The 19,801-nt window shown below is 43.1% G+C and overlaps 2 protein-coding genes across 4 annotated transcripts in view; one reads left to right on the forward strand and one right to left on the reverse strand.

Moving 5' to 3' along the window:
* Nucleotides 1-821: 821 nt before the first annotated feature.
* On the reverse strand, nucleotides 822-6,479 carry LOC117807960 (receptor activity-modifying protein 1-like). The gene is made up of 3 exons (XM_034677304.1): nucleotides 6,413-6,479; nucleotides 4,858-4,996; nucleotides 822-1,262 (listed from the first exon to the last, which is right to left on the reverse strand). Exons 1-3 carry the CDS (start codon nucleotides 6,465-6,467, stop codon nucleotides 1,007-1,009), a joined length of 450 nt encoding a protein of 149 aa, XP_034533195.1. The 5' UTR covers nucleotides 6,468-6,479; the 3' UTR covers nucleotides 822-1,006.
* Nucleotides 6,480-10,520: 4,041 nt separating this feature from the next.
* LOC117807957 (receptor tyrosine-protein kinase erbB-4-like) overlaps nucleotides 10,521-19,801 on the forward strand; it is a 223,996-nt gene continuing 214,715 nt past the window's right edge. For 2 of the 3 annotated variants that reach the window (XM_034677298.1, XM_034677299.1), the window contains exon 1: nucleotides 10,729-11,012. In XM_034677298.1, the coding sequence (XP_034533189.1) occupies nucleotides 10,949-11,012 (64 nt within the window). In that variant the 5' untranslated portion in view covers nucleotides 10,729-10,948. Of the gene's footprint in view, nucleotides 11,013-19,801 lie in introns of all 3 variants that reach the window. The other variant, XM_034677300.1, reaches the window with a different exon arrangement.

The raw sequence follows: 19,801 nt of genomic DNA on the forward strand, positions 1-19,801 counted from the left end.
GATCATTACCTTATCTTAACACTGTCAGCTGTACTCTGAAAAGTAATCAATTAAGTAGCTTAATATCCATATATATATACAACATCCAACATATGTTAAGTTGTTGATTAGTGTTGCAAAGCTTTAGCTGTTGTGCTATCTTAGCTTAACACAACAAGAAAGTAGCTACATGCTATCAACAGCTGTTGAGATGAGTATCTTATCTGACACTGTGTGTTATCTATGAAGTGTTTTTAAAAGTGAACATACCTTTTTAATTTGGAGTCCTTTACCTTTAGCCCTGGACTGAATTGTTGTTTTTATTATAATTTAATATATATTTATTTAATTATTTATGTCTTGTATTCATCTGAGCTTGTTAACACAACCATATATTTAACTTTTCTTTCCACTCTTACTTATTTTATTAATTTTACTGTATTGATTTGATTTGATTTTTAAGTATTTTACTAATAAATCATGCCTTTTATAATTTTACCATTCCTGCTGTTGTTTTCTGCCTCTGTTACTCTGTGAAGCACTTTAGTCTGCATGTTTTTATGTATGAAAGGTGCTATATAAGTAAAGTTGAGTTTAATTAAATGTTAAGTTTAGCTTAACAACATCCAGTACCTTTTCTGTCACAGTGAAATGATGTCTTAAACACAGCTGTACTGTAATATCATTTCAGCTTTCCTTGCAGGGGGCTGCTGAAAAAGTGGCCGTCCAGTAAGTATGGTGATTATTCTTTGCACCATCCTCACACTCATGTTACTGTTGGAATAACACACTTTAAGAAGAGAGCATATTATTAAAGCTTCTGTGAGCAACTTTTGGTTTGTGATGATCTTGGCACCCCCTGTGGATGAAGAATAATCACTCAAACACATCAGACCTGTGGAAACTGGTCTGGTTTGAGTTATAGGCCACACACAGTAGAGGCACCTGTACAAATATGAACAAAAAATTAGCCCTTCACATGATCTGTCTCTGTTATGAGTCCATGTGCACATTCAAGAACCCGACTTCACAACACCCCTTCTGTGCGTTTGCTCCTCCACACCACCAGAGCCGTCATGAGGAGCGTGATCAGCACCGGTATGGCGATGAAGGGGGCGAGGATGCCGATTGGCGGATCGTGGAGGAGCCGGCCGGTCAGGGCGCAGTCGTGAAAGTAGACCCGGTGGACCTGCATGAAGAAGCGGTCCACGATGTGATTCGGCCAGAAGCAGTCCACCTTGAGCGCCACCTTGTGAGTACAGTTCGCAAGTCCCTCGTAGATCCTGCAGAGAGCGGGTGACAGCACACATTTAAATCAACTGAGAGCTTCATGTTAGAGAAAGTATGAAGTTAAATCCCTGCTTTTATTATAAGAGATACAGTCTAAATGTAGTCTCCTGTACTGTCTTTTTAAACGTCCTCTCAGACAACCAGAGTACAGATTCCTATTGGTAGGAAAAAAAGCCAAACAAGAGTCTAGAATTACCAGCAGGCTTAACACAGCTAAATATAACTGCTAGGTGGAAGAGGGCAGGGGAAATAGAGATGCATACCAACCGGGTAGCGCCCCTAGTTCCAGCTTTGCCCCATTCCAGGAGAGATCCTGCTCCGGATGGCTGCTGTGTTTAACTACAGAGCGGGCAAGTGGTCTGAAATGCCCTCCAACTCAAGAGTTTTCTTGAATTCCTTCATGTGATCTTTTACTTTACATTACTTGTCATCATAGCAGGTCACACAAGACACAAATGACTGTCCTTTGAGTTCTTGAGTGCATTTAAGCATTGTGGCGTGTTGTCTGTAAGTGGCACAACTCAGTTTTCCCATCATGCCCTGAAAAGCTGCAACAAAAAGTCCAAAAACTGAGCCATGTGCCCCTCTTCAGCTTCCCCTAGTCTCCTATATGTCTTTAATTCAATGCTTCTGTCTCCTGCTGCAGCTGTAACACCCCGGATCAGACTGGGGATTACATTTGGGGGTTAAAGTTTGAGATTTGGATTAATTATTGTTGATGATTGTAGTTTGGACTTGGTTTGAGTACAGGTCAGAGCTAAGAGACCTGCCGTGAGTCGACACTGTGAGAAAGATTTGCTGTAAATCAGTCGCTCTGAGCGTTAATTATGCAACCCTGTTCTTTTTTTAAAAGTCTAATTTGTTTTCTGAGTTTCAACGCTAACAAGCAGGTCTCACAAGAGAGCGTTAGTTTGGAGTGAAGCTACAAACAAGCCCAATATTTACACCCACACACAGCTTAGTGAAAGCACACTCACACAGTTTTATGACTAATAAACCGTAAACTAAGAAGACTTATTAATCCGGTTGTATGATCAAGTGTTGGTACTAAAACCTCATGTGCTAATTAGAGTTAAAGCCTGTTCCTAATTTATAAAATCCTGCATCAGAGCTTTGTTTCCCCCGCAGCACTCAATCACAAGGTATGGAGACAGTTTTTAGTTTGTAGCAAACAGAACGGGAAATTAAGAAGCATCCCTCGAGAGCTAATAAAGAAGAACTCTGATAACCATCCATCACTCTCACAGGCCAAAACATAACAGGATAAAAGATATCCACCGTCTTAGAGGTTCACCTCAGCTTGCATTAAGGTGAACCCACAGGAGCTGTTTGCTTTCTTTGAAGGAAGGAGGAACAAGATCAGCAAATAACAAAAGTTTAGATCAGAGAGTCGAGAGAGGAGGGTTTATCTTTATTTACACACGCCTGAGGCTGATCTTCTGTGCAGCGTACAGTCAGAAACAACCAGATGAACATCATTTGTCGAAGGAGGAAACACTTCCACCTTATATTTGTTACTTTTTATATTCAAAACTTAAGGGTATCTGTGTAACTCATCCCTTTAATATGCCGTACATTAAACATTTCCTGGACTCGTGCCTATGGAAGCCTTTTAGTCTCACTTTCAAGGACAAACCGTTTCAGTTTCATAAATAATGAGACCTTTTCCTCCTCCTCTTGGCAGTCTGTGCGGTTTAGACCAAACTTGGAGCGGCTTTATGGCACTGCATGGCACCTAGGATATATATATATTTCTGTATTTACCCCTGTGTTTGTTTGGAGCTCACCTGAATGTCAATGTGGCTGTCAAGTGTTAAAACAAATCTCTCCGTGGATTGGAGAGTTTCTCACATGCACAGATGTGAGTGTTCATTTTGGATTTCCCTCTTGGCTCACTAGGAAGATGCTTTGTATAAAATGCTGTGATTATAATATATTGGCATACAGTTAGGTAGTTTTTATCCTAACATGCATCATAGGCATTAATGGGGCTTGCTGGGCTTTGGAGTGAGCCTCTAGTGGACACTTAAGGAACTGCAGTTTGCAGCATTTGCTTCATTTTTCAACACCAGTGGTTGCAGCTTAACCGAAGCCCATTCAAATATATTGCACTTGCATAACTGATGCAAAAGATAGTCCTACTTTGAAGCTTGAAGCTGGGATGCCAGGTTATGCAGGTTATATCAGACCATGTGAGGTTGTTGGAGAATGATTGCACAGGTTGTCTTGTACTTCCTAAAGATTCATCACCACAGGAGGAAGATGATGTCATGTCTCTTTGTCTTACACTGATAGACTTGCAGATTCTGTGCCTCTAAATTAATCTGCACCCACTCTTCCCTTATTACTCTCTTCCTGTGTTCCACTCTGCATGCTTTATTTATTTGCTGCACAGCCAGCTCTCCAGTGGACCTTGACAATGGCGTCAAACAATGTTGCTAGGAGTTATCGTGACGCAACTGCCAACCCGCTATGTGCCTGTGCAAATTTTTTCTATGATGAGTTACAAATGCACACACACAGGCACAAAAAACACACACACACTACCACCAATTATGTGCTGGACCAAGAGAGGACAGTAAGCCAGGAGGGAAATCACAGCTTTGACAGCAGCTTCTTCTCCTGTGGGCCTCCTGTCTGACTCATCCTCTGACTGCCAGTATTTGGAAAAAAGCACTGCTCAGAGACATAATTTGACATACACACACACACACACACACACACAATATATAATGCTCAGCTGAGGCACTAAAAGGCTGTGACCACGCGATGGGATTGTGGAAACACGGACTGGAGTTTGTGATAGCCAAAAGGCAAACAGCAACAAATCAGAGAGTGTGAGGGCAGCATATTGTGGGTAGCATAAGTCAGGGCAAACAACATTATTCCAACACAAACCACTTGTCCTTCAGGGATGAAAAAAACTTGCTATGTGCTGCTTGTCATGCATTTAGTTTAGCAAATACGATGGCGAGGATGTATGTCTCCAAATTAAACAAAGACTCAGTTCACTTTGGAGTAGCAGCTTGTGTTTGGAGAGAAAAGGGTTGTAAGTTAGTCTGAAACATTAGTGCAAAGATTCTGTTTGAACTATTGTGTGCAGAGGATGATTCTTCTTGTTGTAACTCTTTCATTTTGATGATATTTAGACTACAAGTGTTGCATTATTCGGCGTAGAAGTTAGGTTGAGTCGGCATTATGGCTTCAAAACTCTGCTCCAGACCCCAGTGGGTGACGTCAATGAGACTACGTCCATGTTTTATACGGTCTGTGGTTGAAATAGCGACTTTGACTGGCAGTCTTCCACTCTGACACCCTTGATTCCTCTTGTTTATTGTTGTGTAGTCTGAATTTGTCTTGAACTGAACTCAAGTGCTCAAAACAAAGTCTGATTTACATTCGCAAATTGCTCTGGGACTGCCAAGGCGTATTTTTAATCGACTTCATTAGGAGCCATTTTTAAAAGAATCTAAGCCCATCCTTTTGCAAATTTCCTCTCACTAAACTGTTCACAAATGAGTCCATCTCTTCATATCCTGTTTGTAACCTATCCTCCTAGGCTTTGCATGACCAAGTAGTCCAACTCACTCCATGGTGTCCGGCCAGCTGCACCACAGGCCTCTGTCTAGAGCCGCCATGTCGAATTTGAACTTCACCAGGCAGAGATCATCGATCAGCCTCTCGTAGAAACCCAAGTAGCAGCCAGACACTGATGGCAGGACTTGAGCTGAAAAGACAGAGACACAAATGAAGGTGTGAGGTGAACTGGGTGATCACTTCCTGTCAGCGTGATTGTAAAAATACAAACAACCTCCGAGCTCTGCAGAGGTTATCTGCAGGGCTCAATTAGGATAATTAGGAGTATGTTAGCGCAGAAAACAAGGTCATGTCCTGGCAATGCTTATTCCTATCGGACCGTTTCTTCCCTATTAGGCTGCTACTTTCACTGAGAAAAGATTTTAATTTGCAGTCGGATCCAAATCCCATTTGTTTACTTCAGAGATGCGTGTAAACAGCCTCTTAACGTGGAAGCAGACCGAGGCCGTCCCGCAGGACTGGAGGCTGAATGTAACACCACCGAGCGGTACAGTAAAAGAGAGAGAGCTTATAAACTGGCGGGAAAGGCCCTCGCGGAACAAACAGGTTGTTTTTTTTTAGAAACAAGAAAACACGGTGGATCTCAAGTCTGCGTCGGACTGATAAGGGCCAACTGTGAGCCCATTATGTGTGCTCTGTCTCAGCAGGCGCTCCAGGCTCTGAGCGACTGAATATGTTGACAAGAGGATTTTGAAAGAGATGCTAAATGAAAAAAGCAATCACATATTTCTACTCTGAAACGACGGCTTGAGGTGCTGTGATGACAAAGTGAGGTGGTTTTGTAAAAGGAGCATCAGAAGTGAGCACATAGATGCTAATTGTGTCTGTAAGCTTGTTTATTCCCTTCTCTCAGACATGATGTTTTCATACCTGTCTGTCACTCTGTTTGTTGGCATCTGCTCGTAGAGATCTGACTTTCAAGTGTTCAAAGATGCCATCAGACTTGGCTGCTTACCAGCGTTCACTTTTCATTTCCAGGAAAATGAAGGCAAATCACAGCCGATGCTACAGCACTGCTATCGACTCACAGCCTTCATGTTTTTATATATATATTTGGGGTAAAGGAAACATCCGTCAGTCCAGCCGGAATCATGAATTCAGCCTGCAATTTGAGGCGTCAATAGTTATAGATTTTTTTTAAATGATGCCCATGAGTCTGAGATGATCTTTCCAGCTCAGATGTCACTCATGTTTAGCCAGCTGCTGTGCTGCTCAGCGCCAGAGCATAATTTTCACACTCTCTGATGGTGTAGTGGTGAAAATGAAGCCTAGTGATAGTGGCTTTTCAAAAGAGGAATGTGCTGCACATGTGAGGTTCTCATATAGCAGCACAGCAGTCCTCCCTAAACACAAGGGTTTGTTTTTAAGGGGACCAGAGCATCAAGGTGGTCTTCAGGCATCCTCAAACTACAGTCCTCACTTTGTTATGAATTACAGTATGAGTACAGCAGCGCTCTGCAAACCAAATACTCCAAGATGAAACCTCTACATTAGACAACATGCATTGTATTTAACAAACATAAACTTCACAATCTCTGACACTTACCTGCAAACAACAACACGAGTCCAGCTCTCAGGAGTGACGTGCTCTCCGGAGCCATGCTGAGAACTTCCCTGAGATCAGCCGCACATATCCCACCTCTCCGCCTGTTTCCAAGCCAGATTCACAAACTACTCCACGACCTTAAGAACAAGTGACTCCGTCCTGACTCACTGCTAGTGCGATCAACAAGAAGACGGCAACAACTGTGCGTAAAAGCCCCTTGACCTTCCACTGTTGCCGCCTCTTTCCCTCATCGCAGTCCTAATCATAGCAGCTCTGCCTGTCATCTGATCCTCTGACAGCGTGGAGCTGCTCACAGGGGACACAACAAAGTCAGGGACCAGATTTAGTGCCAGTCATAAAGAAGCAGGGCCCAGTTGCTCAATGAGTCTGGATTTGGAATTCCACTTCATTCTATCTGGGATTATCTAATCCAGTTTTCAAATAAATACTGGATTGGATTAACTTCATTCAGATACAGACCTTTAAGGATTACAAAATCTGGATTACTAGAGCTCTAAATGGAACTTCATAGTATATAATTCGTCCACATGGGGGCAGCAAAATCCAGACAACTCAATCTATACTTTATCAATGATGTAACTAACTTTATTTGTCCTTATAATCCAGTCCTAACCCACCTCTTATTTTTGGATCAAATACGTCCAAATCTTTTAAAAAGTTCTGAACAAATCAAACTGAAGATTGGATCACCTGATTTTTTTCCATAATCCGTTTTCTGTAATCCGTTGCCCTTTATCAATAACCCATAAATCATAACCTGTTACCCTAAATGCATGATCCCCAATCTGTTACCTGTAATCCACAACCCTTAATCAGTCATCCCTTACCCAAAACCTTTAATCCATAACCCAAAATGTCTGTAATCCATAACCAGTAACCCTAATCTGTGATCTGTAACCCATAATCCACAAACCAAAACCAATTGCCTGCAATCCAATGTAACCTGTAATCCAACCCTTTTTTTTTTAAGTCTTACTTTGAGATATGATCCTTCAGTTTTCATCCTCTCAGATTATTTTGGAGCAACTGTGCTCAGGGAATTAATCCAGGAATTGTGTGATATGCAGCCCACATTTCAGTTTCATAAGTGAAGATTGAGGTACAGGAGATAAATGAAATGAATTTAAAGCAGCAGACTTTAAAGAGTCTCCATAAATTCACTCTGTACATCCTGAGAGGATTATTGTTGGAACATTTGAGCACAAAGAACAGATTAAAAGTTTGATAAAAAGCTTTGAGTAAGAAACTCCTCCTTGAAGAAACACACGACACCTCCATGTATGATCTCAAACTGGATGCAATGTGCCATCGTTTGTGTTATCAGTTCACAGGCCTGCTGTAGGATATCATATCATCATCTGATTATAGTTTTCATTAGTTAATTTCTTGACAAACGTACAGTTTGTCATGGATTACATGGAACACTCTGTTCTCTGTGAGCCCTTCCAATTAAACCCCACTTTGGACTCGCACTGGGACCCATTTCAGAGCACAAAGACCGAATTTCCACCCTCATGTCACACTCATATCAGCACAGATCTCCCGCTCAGCTCCATAATGTCTCTAATTGAATGTTTTATCTGCAGATTTCTGCACAGGAACAGAACAGAGTGACGTTCATTAGTATTCTCAAGGCTGCTCTGCGTTGTGCTGCCACCCAGTGAGGCTGTCTGTGCTGCTGCTGTGTGAGTGTGTGTGTGTGTGTGTGTGTGAGAGACAAATCCCAGAACACACATCAATGTTTTTATGTATCTCTTGTAATATGCTGTGCAGCGCCATGGTATATATTCCTCTCATGGGTATATTTGAGGAGATTTACTTGATTTAGGAGTGACACAAAATGTGTCTCAGACAAATCCTGCTGTCTCCTGTTTCTGCTCTTTTAAAGAGCCTTCATACATTTTAACGAGGGTTGGCATGTTTGAAGAATGCAACACTTAAATTCATATTTCTGAACCCTGTAGTTTTTCTGGGATTGTAGAAAAATAACTTGACAAGCTATCACCATTCACGAGTTCCTGTGAAACTGAAATAGACTCCACATGTTTTATATCTCATATATCTTGCGTTAGCTGACATATACTCATCCAATGAATGCTCTATAGAATTGAGTGTCCCTCTTCCACATGACACAGGCAGCTAGCAGTGGGTTGTCTCTAAGTGGCAACCTCTGGAGCGCAGTTCCTCAAGCGTCCACTCGAGGCTGGCTCCCAAAACCAAAGAATACCCTCTTTAAAATGCAAATAATCAACTTTACAGCCTTAGTTTTCATCCCAAAGGCACATTCATCTGTGTGACAACTGCTCTGGTGTTGATTTTTTTATATAAATATATATAACTCATCCATTTTGATGATATAATGGGTAAGAGTTGGCGTGCTGTACCTGTTTGCCAGCGAAGGCCTTAACTCCACTTCTTCGCCAGTTTCTAGATTGATTGAAAGCTAGGCTGAGTCATCATTGGGCTTCATATCGTGTCTTCAGAAACCGGTGGGTGACACCACAGAGATTACATCAGTCTGTGGAGATGGCTAAAACTGAGTCTGGCAGTCCAGTCCAAGACGACCCCTATTTAACCCCTATGTCTCTGTGTCTGCTTGATATCAAATGAGGGGATCAGGTGGCAAGGCTAGAAAGAGGGATGAGAGGCTACTAACATGATAAAGTACAGGATCACATAGCTCTGGAACAGATGTTTTATTGGACATATGATACCACCATTAATCATATAAAATGCCATTGGTTCTTTAGACTTTGTGTCTTTGGATTTTCAGATTTCAGAATCACCACCAGTAGCAAGAACTGACTGGATAGTTGCTCTTCAAATGCATGCATCTTAATGTGCTGTGGTGCAGCAAAGCCCACATTATATATGAATTAAAAATGTTAACCAACGCTTCCATTTGCGAAAATAAAAGATATACAGCCCCTCTCCTCTGTGTCTCCCTGCAGATAACTTTCACTCAGTCCCTCATCTCATTTTTCAGAAAGTAATGACAACCAGCCTCGAAGTCATTCTTGTGTCCTTTCTCTTAAATCCTCTTCCTCATGAGTGTAATATTTGTGGAAAAACACAAGCCTAAATGTTATTTCAAGTCCCAGAACAGCTTTATGATTCACGCACTGAGAGAGAAATGAACTCATAACTGAGTAATTCCCCTGAAATTCCCCTAGAGAGCAGCAGAGGACACTGAATAAACCTTGTGTTTGGCTCTGTGGGACCATAAGAAGCCTCATCCTGGTTCTTTTTGCACCTTTGCTGCCAAAACAGTGAGGTAATTTTCTTAATAGAGCCTGCTTATGCCCTAAAATTCACCTGACACGCATCGCAAAGCTGAACCTCTTTGTCCTCCATGAGTTTTTTTGATGCCGGTTTTTATATTTCCACATCAGTCCTCAGAGAGGAGGCGAGGGGGACACTGGCTTGTAAAATGAGCGGCCCTGAAAATGGTATACTGCCGGAGCTATAGTGTTCACTGCAGCCCTATTAGAGTGGCATCATCAAAGTTTATAGGCTGTGGCTGCTAGTGGTGGGTGTTTGCAGACACTGACCCTGCTGGCACAGCTGGAAATGTACTCTTACTGTAAGTCTGCATCCAGTGTGCATGCTTTCTAAAGAGGAAAACGCAATTTTTAACACTTGGATGTGTCTCTGCAGGACTTCATCCTGCAGTGACTTTCAGTTTGGATATTTTGAGGTTTTTGTTGTAAAAACATGGGTCTGTTTGCACAATTTCCCCCCTTATTTACAAATAAACTGCTCCTTATTGATAACCAATAGGCTAAAATGGTTTCATAAAAACATGGCCAGGATTAGGATCATTACATCATACATATGAGTTGATTTCTGTGTCTTCAGAGCCCCACAGGTAGCGATTTAGACTACACACCTCCCAGCAGGAAAGCAAAACAAAATCTGCTCCTGACAGGTGCACTGACAGCAGCACTGCTGCCAGATCAGCCAATCAGAAGAGGTGATAAGTGAGGTGGGCGGACTAACAAAAAATCAAGGAACAAAACGCTCCTAATCTTTTTGGATGGGAGATTTAATTGGCTCAAGAAGGTGTCAGTCACTCTACGGAGGCGTGTTCAGAGCCCCCCACGTCCCAGCACACACGCGCGCACTCTTGAACACCCCTCTCCCCCTCCACCTCCTCCCCCCCTCAGCCACCGGCGCTATGGCAGTGTGAGGAGTAAATGGCTCAGAGTATCCGTGGTGGAAAGCGACCTAAACACTGGTCTGGGAACTGATAAACAAACACAACAAGAGCGAGAGAGAGAGAGAGAGAGAGAGAGAGAGAGAGGGAGAGGAGAGGAAAAAACACGGCGCGTAAAAGCTCTCCACGGCGCGCGGACACTGTGCCAGCTCTTCAAGAAGAAGCCAAGAAGACTCTGACGTTATTTTTTTGTTTTCCTCTGGTTGTTAATTTTCGTGTGGACAAACGAGGATATCTTAATTGGACATGTGAGTTCCAGGAGTTAACAAGACAAGCAGTCCCCCCTTTTTTTTTCCAAGATGAAGTTCCTCGCTTGCGTCCTCGTCACTTTGGTGGTGGTTCGGTCGAATGCAGCGCAGTCAGGTGAGTGCTTGGAAGAGCGTGTCTTCTCGTGGGTGTCTCGGAGAGGTTAGACTTTGAAATCCGGATCCAAACACCCCCCTTATAAAATGCCATTTTGATTGCCAAACACCTGCGCACTTAATGACTGATTAACAACACCTGTTAGCTTTACAGGGACTAATTAGCAGCATATTAAAACACGTGTGTTGTTCAGTCCTCACCAGTGACACAACTTAACACAACTTTATATCTTCTGGTATGAATCCTCGCAGCAATACACACACACACCTGCAGTGGAGACTCAGCCTGAGAGTGAGGAGAGCTCTGCGTAACAGTCTCAAACTCCCCTCCTGTATTTCTGCTGATTTCACAGCTGAGTTGGAATTCGGAGAATATTTCAGAGAGCAGGATGTCCACTTTCCTACTGCAGCTGATTCGATACATCTGTTTGTAAATATAAAAATCTAGTTTGCAACATCCCTGAAAGACAGCATCCATCCTCATAGCGCAGCTCCTATTCACATTGTGCTCTAACTATGAATGAATGCACCATCCTTTTTAATGTAACCCCCTTAAGCTGGCTCTGATGGAGCGAGGACCCCGGCTATTTGTGCAGATTTACATGAGTTTAGCTCGCTTGCACCAGTGGCACAGTTTGCACCCCCTTCGCTGTGTTTGAATAATTTAGATGTAGCAGATATACTGAGGGCTACACAGGCAGTGGGAAAAAACATCTCTCTTTCATCAGTAGGACCCCCTGTGGTGTCAATCCCAGGATGAAAATCACTTTAATGCTCCTGCAGTAATCCCATAAACAGTTGTAATGTGTCCCTGATACTCAGGAGTCAATTTATGTTAGAGTTAATGATGTTTTTATTTACGTGTTTACGTAATGTGTGCTGCAATTTGCCTTCCCGCTGCAGGATGTTTGCACAGTGATGCTGCAACATGTCAAAATTGAGCGTCCACCCCTTGCTATGTGATGCTTCTTTCATGATGTAGGCGATTTATCCAAGCAAATGATGATGAGAGGCTTTTGAAGTGGAGGAATAGTGCTGCTAAACTTTTTCAATTAGCCTCTGTTCACAGACTTGCCGATCAATATGGGCTCTAATGTGGTTAAGTATTCTGTTTGGTTTGGCGTTGGGTGCAAAATCTGCCTTGGAATCCTGTCAGATTCACTTGCACACTAATATTTTGGGCTGATAAGCAGTTCTTGCAGCCAAAATCGCACTTCTTAATTGATGTAATCAAGCAAAAAATTGCAAAAAGGGGGAAAAAGAAAGCAAGGATGGAGTTTGTGGATTGATGTTTGGAGGTTGTTTATATGGTGAACCTCTCTGAGGCACAAAAAGGATCCCACAGGCAGTTTTCTTCCCTCCTCTAAGGAAAGGTTGAGTTTTGGCGCAACCTCTGGTGGTTTTGGTGCTCAAGCAGAGCTGCAGAAACAAACACACACTTCCTTCCCTCCCAGCTGAATGTGCTGTTGCTCTTGGAAGGAAGGCTGCCTTTTTTAAACAGGAGTGGATGGATGCACGGATGCATCGGTGTCAGGCGCAATGAATGGTGGAGAAAAAGTGGCACCCTCTCTGGTTTGTTTATTCTCCATGCATACACTCCCATCCAAGATATTTGTGATGCAAATTCAGCCCAAGAATCTCAGCAATGCCTCTTGGGAAGTTCATTGTGTGTGTGTGTGGGTGTTTGTGGGTGTATACTGAGGAGATATTTGCGTGCTGTCTGTCCACTATTCTGCTCTCTCCCACCTAATCTCCCCGTCCTCATTGTGGTGTTAAAATTTCATCCCCGCCGCCGTAAATCAGCCACACTCAGAGCAGATATCAGATTGGACTAAGTCAAGGCCAGATATGTTCACTTCACTGGTGTTTAACATGGTGATTGAATCTGTCAGTGCGCTCCTGCAGCAAGACAAATGTCTTCTAAATTCCTGCCAGTCAGCTGGTAAACACTAAACTGTGCGTCTGATGCACAGTAAGGCCACATGTGTGCCAGAAATGGAGGTGTTCACACCGCGAGGCGACTTGATTGATGTTCTGCTCCTGTCTGAAGGATTGTTGGCAGAGCGGGAGGCTCTTGGTGTATCTGTGTCGAGGCTTGGCTTTAATGCAGAATCATAAATCTTGACTTTGATGCAGAATTAAAACAATAACTGGAACTTATCCAGAGCTCAGGGTTGACACTATTGATGCTTGTTCATTTATAGATTGGATCCAAATGAAGGTCACAAGAGGCTGATCAACTTTGGCTTCAATCTTGGATGAAGAGTTTGGCAGGATCACCTTTCTTTGGCTAATTTCTTTAATCATTGACATCTGATCGAGTGAAACCAAAGGCTGTTTCTTATTTGTGGAATTGCTTTCAGTATGGTTATTCAGTTTTGTCATAACTTATCAATCTGGCATTTATTCTCTCACTCTAACTTGTATCAGATAGAAAGGAATGCATGATGTAGTTCTTGTCTCATTCAACCTCACCTTTATTAACTAATACCTGCACATTAACACAGAATTTTAACACCAGGGATACAATTTTGAGACTTGGAAGTAGGTGTCGACTGATATTGATTTTGCTGATACCAATGATTAATAGTTCAAGAGACCAATGACCAATATTTGGATTTAAAGCTAAATAAAAAACGTCAAATTTAAGATTTGGAAGAAGTTACACTCACAGTTCAGTTATGTCACACAGTTGCGTGGTGTCTAGCCAATCAGACATTGTTGTGGGCGGGACATTAGTGTAGACAGAGTGGTGAGTGGAAACAGCCCCCAGAGGGATAGAGAGACACCGTAGAGGAGCCAAAGTAGCCCACTTTTTCATCAATTAATTTGACCAGTGAGCAGTAAAAAAAAACTGCCCCAATAATCAAGGCCGATTATCTGTCCTCCCCACTTGAAAGAGTTCTGCTTTCCATCTCCAGTGGGCCTGGTTTGGCACAGCCTTCATGGAGAGCAAAAAGAGGTGGACTACAGCAGTCTGTTAACCCTTGGGCCACTGTCCCTTGGGCATGTCCATTCCCTTGTCTTGGCCGTGAATGTCTTTTATGGTTTGTCCAAAGCACCGCCGGCTAAATATTGTCAGTAGATCCCATGGGCTGTATCATCTTGAGACGACAGCAGATGGGTTCTGAGATTGCATCCAACCAAAACCCTAAAATATTGGCTTCAGTGCTGTGGTGCTTCTTTCACACATGCACTTTTGAACATTTGTAGACATTTGTTTGGATGCTGTCTCCTGCTCCGTCCTTCAGTTTTTGCATTTGTTTCAATGCAAGGTGTGCAGACATCTTAACTTTTTTTATTAAGACTGTTATGTGTCACTTTTCTTTCCTTACATCATGCAGAAACTTTAGAAGAAGGTTGGGGATTCTAGGGAGGTGGAGGAGAAGGAGGAGTCAGACTCAGGGAATTACCTTAAAAAGGATCTGTTATTAGAGTAGATGCCTTAATTAACTATTAGTTGACTTATTACCTGATCAAGTCCTCTTTAGTGCTCACTTAAAGTCACTTCACTCCAAAACATGTCATATTCAGACTCTTTGGTTCCATCAGCATCCAAAGAGAACGATTGAAAGATGTGGTTGAAAGGTCTGGAAACACTTGTACAATCTAACTCCCTTTTCCTCTGTGAGCTTTCATGCTCCGTCCATCCTCTTTGTTGTGGAGAAAGGTCTTCATCCGTGCTTTCTTTGGATAGTGTGATTGCTTCCAGTCCGTTGATTTCCTTTGAATATCTCGAGACGAACTCAGTAAAAGGCCAAATCGAAGGAAGAAAGTATTCTCTTGAATATCTGAGTCCTCTGCAGAGCCTGACAGGGTGAATCTTTGATATTTAGCTTTGCTGGTTTGGAATCCTCTTCTCTGGTTTTCTGATTCAAGCTGAAAAGATAGATCTTTCTTAACAAAAAACTCACCTTTTGAACCTTCTTTTAATGAACCTCACACCAGTAATTTCATCATCCTGTATGAAGCTGTGTTTGTCTGATTGCCATGAGAAATGCCTCAAATGTTGTAATCCTCCCCGGCTCCTGAGCGTGTGCAGCATTTCACACGTCAATGTGTGTGTGTGTATGTGTTTGGGTGACATTTAAAGACGTGCTCTCCTGTGAAATGGCCAGGGGGTTAGGTAGAAGAGGGGGGGGCGTTGGCGGGGTAGGGGACCCGTTGAATGCCAGTATCAAATTACTGGGCGTCTGTCAGCTGGCACACACCGAGCTGGCCGTGGCTTTGTAGAAACCTGACGGAAATGAGAATTTATTACAAGCTAATTAAGCTTTTTTTTGATAGCATCAGTCTAGACCGCGAGGCCTTTATTTGACAGCATGAGAGATGAGGGGGTGAAGGAATTCAATCTTGCTCTAAATTAGTCAACATCGCTATCATAACTTGATATCTGCCAGGCTTAACCCGTGCCAGACTTTGTGGATGCTGGTCGAATGCGAGGCGATCTCTTCTGATGAATTGTTGTTTTGTGCGTTGTGCGTGGAAGCCTTCCGGGGAATAAAACATGTCTGTTTGCACAAAAGATTAATAATTGCAGTTCAGTGACGGGGACATTGAGGTGTGGGCTGTTATTTTCTCCCTGTGTCACAGCCGGACAGTCTCTTGGGCCGCGAGGGAAGCCTTACAAATGACTATGTGACGCGTGGGGGGTGATGGAACGCTTTCCCAAGGCCTGATCTTAGCGGTGCACTACCTCCTGTGGTACTCGCCGTCTGAATCAGCGCTCTGATTATCATCTGCACGGCCTGAACAAAGCTGTTCTTTCTTGCTTCCTTTTTGTCTTCCCTTCCCATGCAATCGAGGAGAAAAGCCATCCGACGACGTCACGAGCCTGTTTGCTGACATTTCTTCGCCGCCGGCCGTACAGAGGGGCTTCTGTTCTTGCTAGTTCGTGAACCACCCAAATATTTACATGCGGAATAAGAACTGCACAGCATGGGAAGGAAAACATCCAAGGCTTGGGTGCAAAGTAGCAGCCTCTGTAATCATCCCCACGCTTGCTTCTCGGTCCGTCTCTGGCGCTGCTTGTGTGCTTGGCAGGACAGACTTTTTGAACCCCCCCCCTCTCCTCCCCCCTCTCCCCCTCCCTCTTGTGCCTTTGCTGCCTAATGATGAGCAGGGTTGGCTTTGGTAGTGCCGAGGCGTCCAGTGCCAACTCCTAGTGCGAGTTAGATTGGCTGGTCGGAAGGCTGGAAGCCTGGCACAGATGTCCCCTTTCAGGAGGACTGAGATCTCACTCCCACACGGAAAACACGGTTCCATGCACAGGGTTTACTTTAAAACACACGACGGGTGCTCTTTGAATTCCATCCTGCATGCTGATTCTGCAAAAGTCTTAATTTATGACCCACATGCACCTACGGGTTCTGCAAGTTCTTAGGTGAAAGGGCAGCGGAAGCCTTGTTTGAATGGCTTCAAGTGTGAGGCAGCTTAATGTTTCCTCATTGTTTGTCTCCAATCTACTTAAGGCATTTGTTTTCTCTCCACTCTTCTCTCTCTCTCTCTCTTTCACATACTTCCACACACACACACACATACACACACACACACACACACACACACACACACACACACACACACAGTATTAGTGAGGCATAGCCCAGGAAAATAAAGGACAGGAAAGACAGAGGAATCTATTTTTTTCCCCTACTGTTTCTTCTAGACCACTGGAGGGTTTGTTCGGCCCGCCACTTGTAATTCCACTCAGAGACAAATGCCTCCATCCTGCATCTGAGGGGCTTCCTACACACACACACGGTGAACACACAAACACACACACACACACACACATACACTCGGAGTTGCCTCACACCACTTAAGAGTTTCTCCTCCCGTGTAAGGACCCTTCTTTTACCCAGACTTTTATTTCATTAGCTCTCTTCCACGTCCGTTCTCACACATTTTTCATCTCCTCTCCTTTCCTCAATCCATTTCCTTATCTCTGCTCTCCTCCTCACACCTTGTCTCTCTCTCATGTTCCCATCCATTAACATCTCCACTCTTGTTTTATTTCTCTTTCTTTTTCTTCTTTGAACAACTTTTCATTACCCTCTTTCTCGTCTCCTCCTCATGCACTCCTCCCTCTGTCTTTCATTAGCAGTGTGTGTGTGTGTGTTTGATTGTGTGTTTGAAGCTGTCAACGAGCACACAGGGAGAATAGAACAACATCTCATTTTTCCCCCCTTTAATTACCAACACCCAATTTGTTTCGTGGACAACATGCTGTCGGCAGCTCCTTACACGACTCAGACTGTCATTTACATGCTTACAGGGATAAATGTGCTCTTCTGTATGTGTGTGTGTGTGTGTGTGTGTGTGTGTGTGGACTTGTAGGCTGAGGGGTTTTCAGCCCCTTCAGAGGGAGGTATAAAGGCTTTGTAGCCTCAGAAAATCCACGTTTCTGCGGTTCCTTTAATGCATGTTTAATTTGTGTTAATTAAATGACTTAAATTGAAGTTTTAAGTCGATAATCTTTGATGTTGCTCTGAAAACAGGGCATGAAAAGACAGTTTTGAACTACAGAGATCGAAATGTATATCTTTTAATCCTCGCAGTGATGCTAATTTATTCATTTTGACTTTCAGATTTTAATTCTTTAATGTTCTTTAATCATTAAGTATGCAAACACTAATACAAGAAATGTCAATGTCTTACTTTTTGACTCTTCTGCCACTTTAAAGCTCCTGTAGGGAACTTTCTGTTTGTCTGTGTCGTTTTTGGCGCCCCCTCTGGACAAAGTGATACCTCTTAAATCCTCACTGTTTTCTGACAGCATAGATCTGCTTTCTTTTAACAGTCAGGTGATTAAGCATGACTTTTAAGGTGGAAAAAGCATCCAGAGGGTTTCTCGTTACCATGCTGTTAATTGCACCATCACAAATCTACCCCTTTGCGTCGCTTTAAGGCATTAAAATGACAAAAAAAGGCACTGTCAGTCATTTTTCCAGTGGTCCAGTTAGCTTTCATAGCTCATAAAGAGGCGTACTATAAGGAGCTTTAAGAGTTTGCCATAACACACACTGTAAGGTCCACACTCAGGGCATTGAACAGAAATCGTTTGAACCCTTAACCCCATTTGCGGCTGACATTTCAAAGTGTGTATGATCAGCAGCTGACCATGAAGCCGCAGTATGATCAGGGATTATATAACGCTCCAGTTCAGCTTGAAGTCTTCATCATGTAGATGACATTTCCCAACAAACTGGAGGTTATGCATTGGTGCCTGGTTGGCGTGTTGTAGCTGTTACCTCTTCATCTGTCTCTCGGTTGACTGAAAGTTAGGTTGAGTCAGTGTTTAAGAGGAGAAGTTGTCTTGAACTTGAGTCTTGATCAACCCCTGTTATATATATGTAGTATGTAAGGTGCTAATTAAATCTCATCTGTCCCTCTAGACTGTTTCGAGCATGTTCAAAGTTTGATTCAGAGAGTTTTATGCTTGCATTTTGATTTGCATGAAGTTTCAGGTCATGTCAGAGGTTACAGATCTGAGTGAGAGGTTTATTAGCTCTCCAGGACAAAATGTATGCAGGCACAAGCATCCATTTCTGTATCTGTGCTTGTATAAACAAGTGTTGGCTATGAATTATACTCGCAGTGCTGCGTTCAGGCACCAGGCCAACATCGGAAGTGGGGCAGCGTTCAGCTTCCTTGATTGGCAGCACTTCCTTGGCTAAGCAGGATCAAGTGCCATCGACTCGGTCTTTCACAACGATTCTGGGCCCTTCTTTCTGTTGGGTTCCTTTTGCTTTCTTTCTTTCTTTCACTTGCTTCCCCTTGCTTTCTGTTCTGCCTCTCAACGCTGCACAATGGAGGACATTAGTATTACAATGGATTTCTTCTCTCCTGTAACCTTGACAAAGCTTTACGTTTTAATGAAAGTCTGTGAAAGGAGGGAATGATCACTGGTCTGTAATCCCTCATCTGTGCGCGTGTCGATCCGCTGATTCGAACGAGACCTGCAGATTTGTGTCTTTACCTTTGTTTCATTGTTCTCTCCTCTCTCTCCCTATCCCACTCTCTTCTTCTCTCTCTTTTATGATGTCGCCACACACTCACACACACACCTGTTCCTGTGCCTTACAGTTGCATCTACAGGGAGTTAAAGATCTATCTATTTTTGATGCTTTTCATTAGTTTCCCCCCTCCGTTTCTGTGTGTGTGTGTGTATTTCCAACAGTGTGTGTGTGTCCGTGTGTGTGTTTAGTCAAGCCCGCCTGGTGTATTGTGTGCGAACTAATCCCTGTTAAGATATTCACGGCAGCTAATCTGTTTAATTACACTACAAATTAAGGATATTTACTGTTCCAAGACTTTTATGCGACACCCGTCTTAATCAGGGCCTTAATCTGTCTGGCACTGTGTGAGTGTGTATTACTCTGCGTGCGTGCACCAGTGTGTGTGTGTGTGTGTGTGTGTGTGATTGATACTCTGTATGCCGAGGCATGTGCGCCTTTGTGTCTATCAGGCTATTCCTGCCAGAGTCTGTCTGTATCTCTCTCCGCTTTAATTCTCTCTCTCTGAATATTTGCCCGCGTTAGAAAAAAGAGACGAAAACAAGAGATTATTGTGTTTTCTCCAGTTGTCATCACAGCAGAGTAAGAGCGACGTTTTACAAGGATTAAAGGGAGATATCAGGGAGGGTTTATTAAAGATTTTCAAGGACACAAACACTGATCCAGAGGAGCATCACTCTCAGCGAGTCGGAGTCATGTTCGGCTAATTTGACGAGATTAAAAACTGTGTTCAAACACGGGAACATGCTGCGCTCTGTCATGGCAAAATAATGGC

This window comes from Notolabrus celidotus, chromosome 24, assembly GCF_009762535.1.
Source record: "Notolabrus celidotus isolate fNotCel1 chromosome 24, fNotCel1.pri, whole genome shotgun sequence".
Taxonomy (NCBI): domain Eukaryota; kingdom Metazoa; phylum Chordata; class Actinopteri; order Labriformes; family Labridae; genus Notolabrus; species Notolabrus celidotus.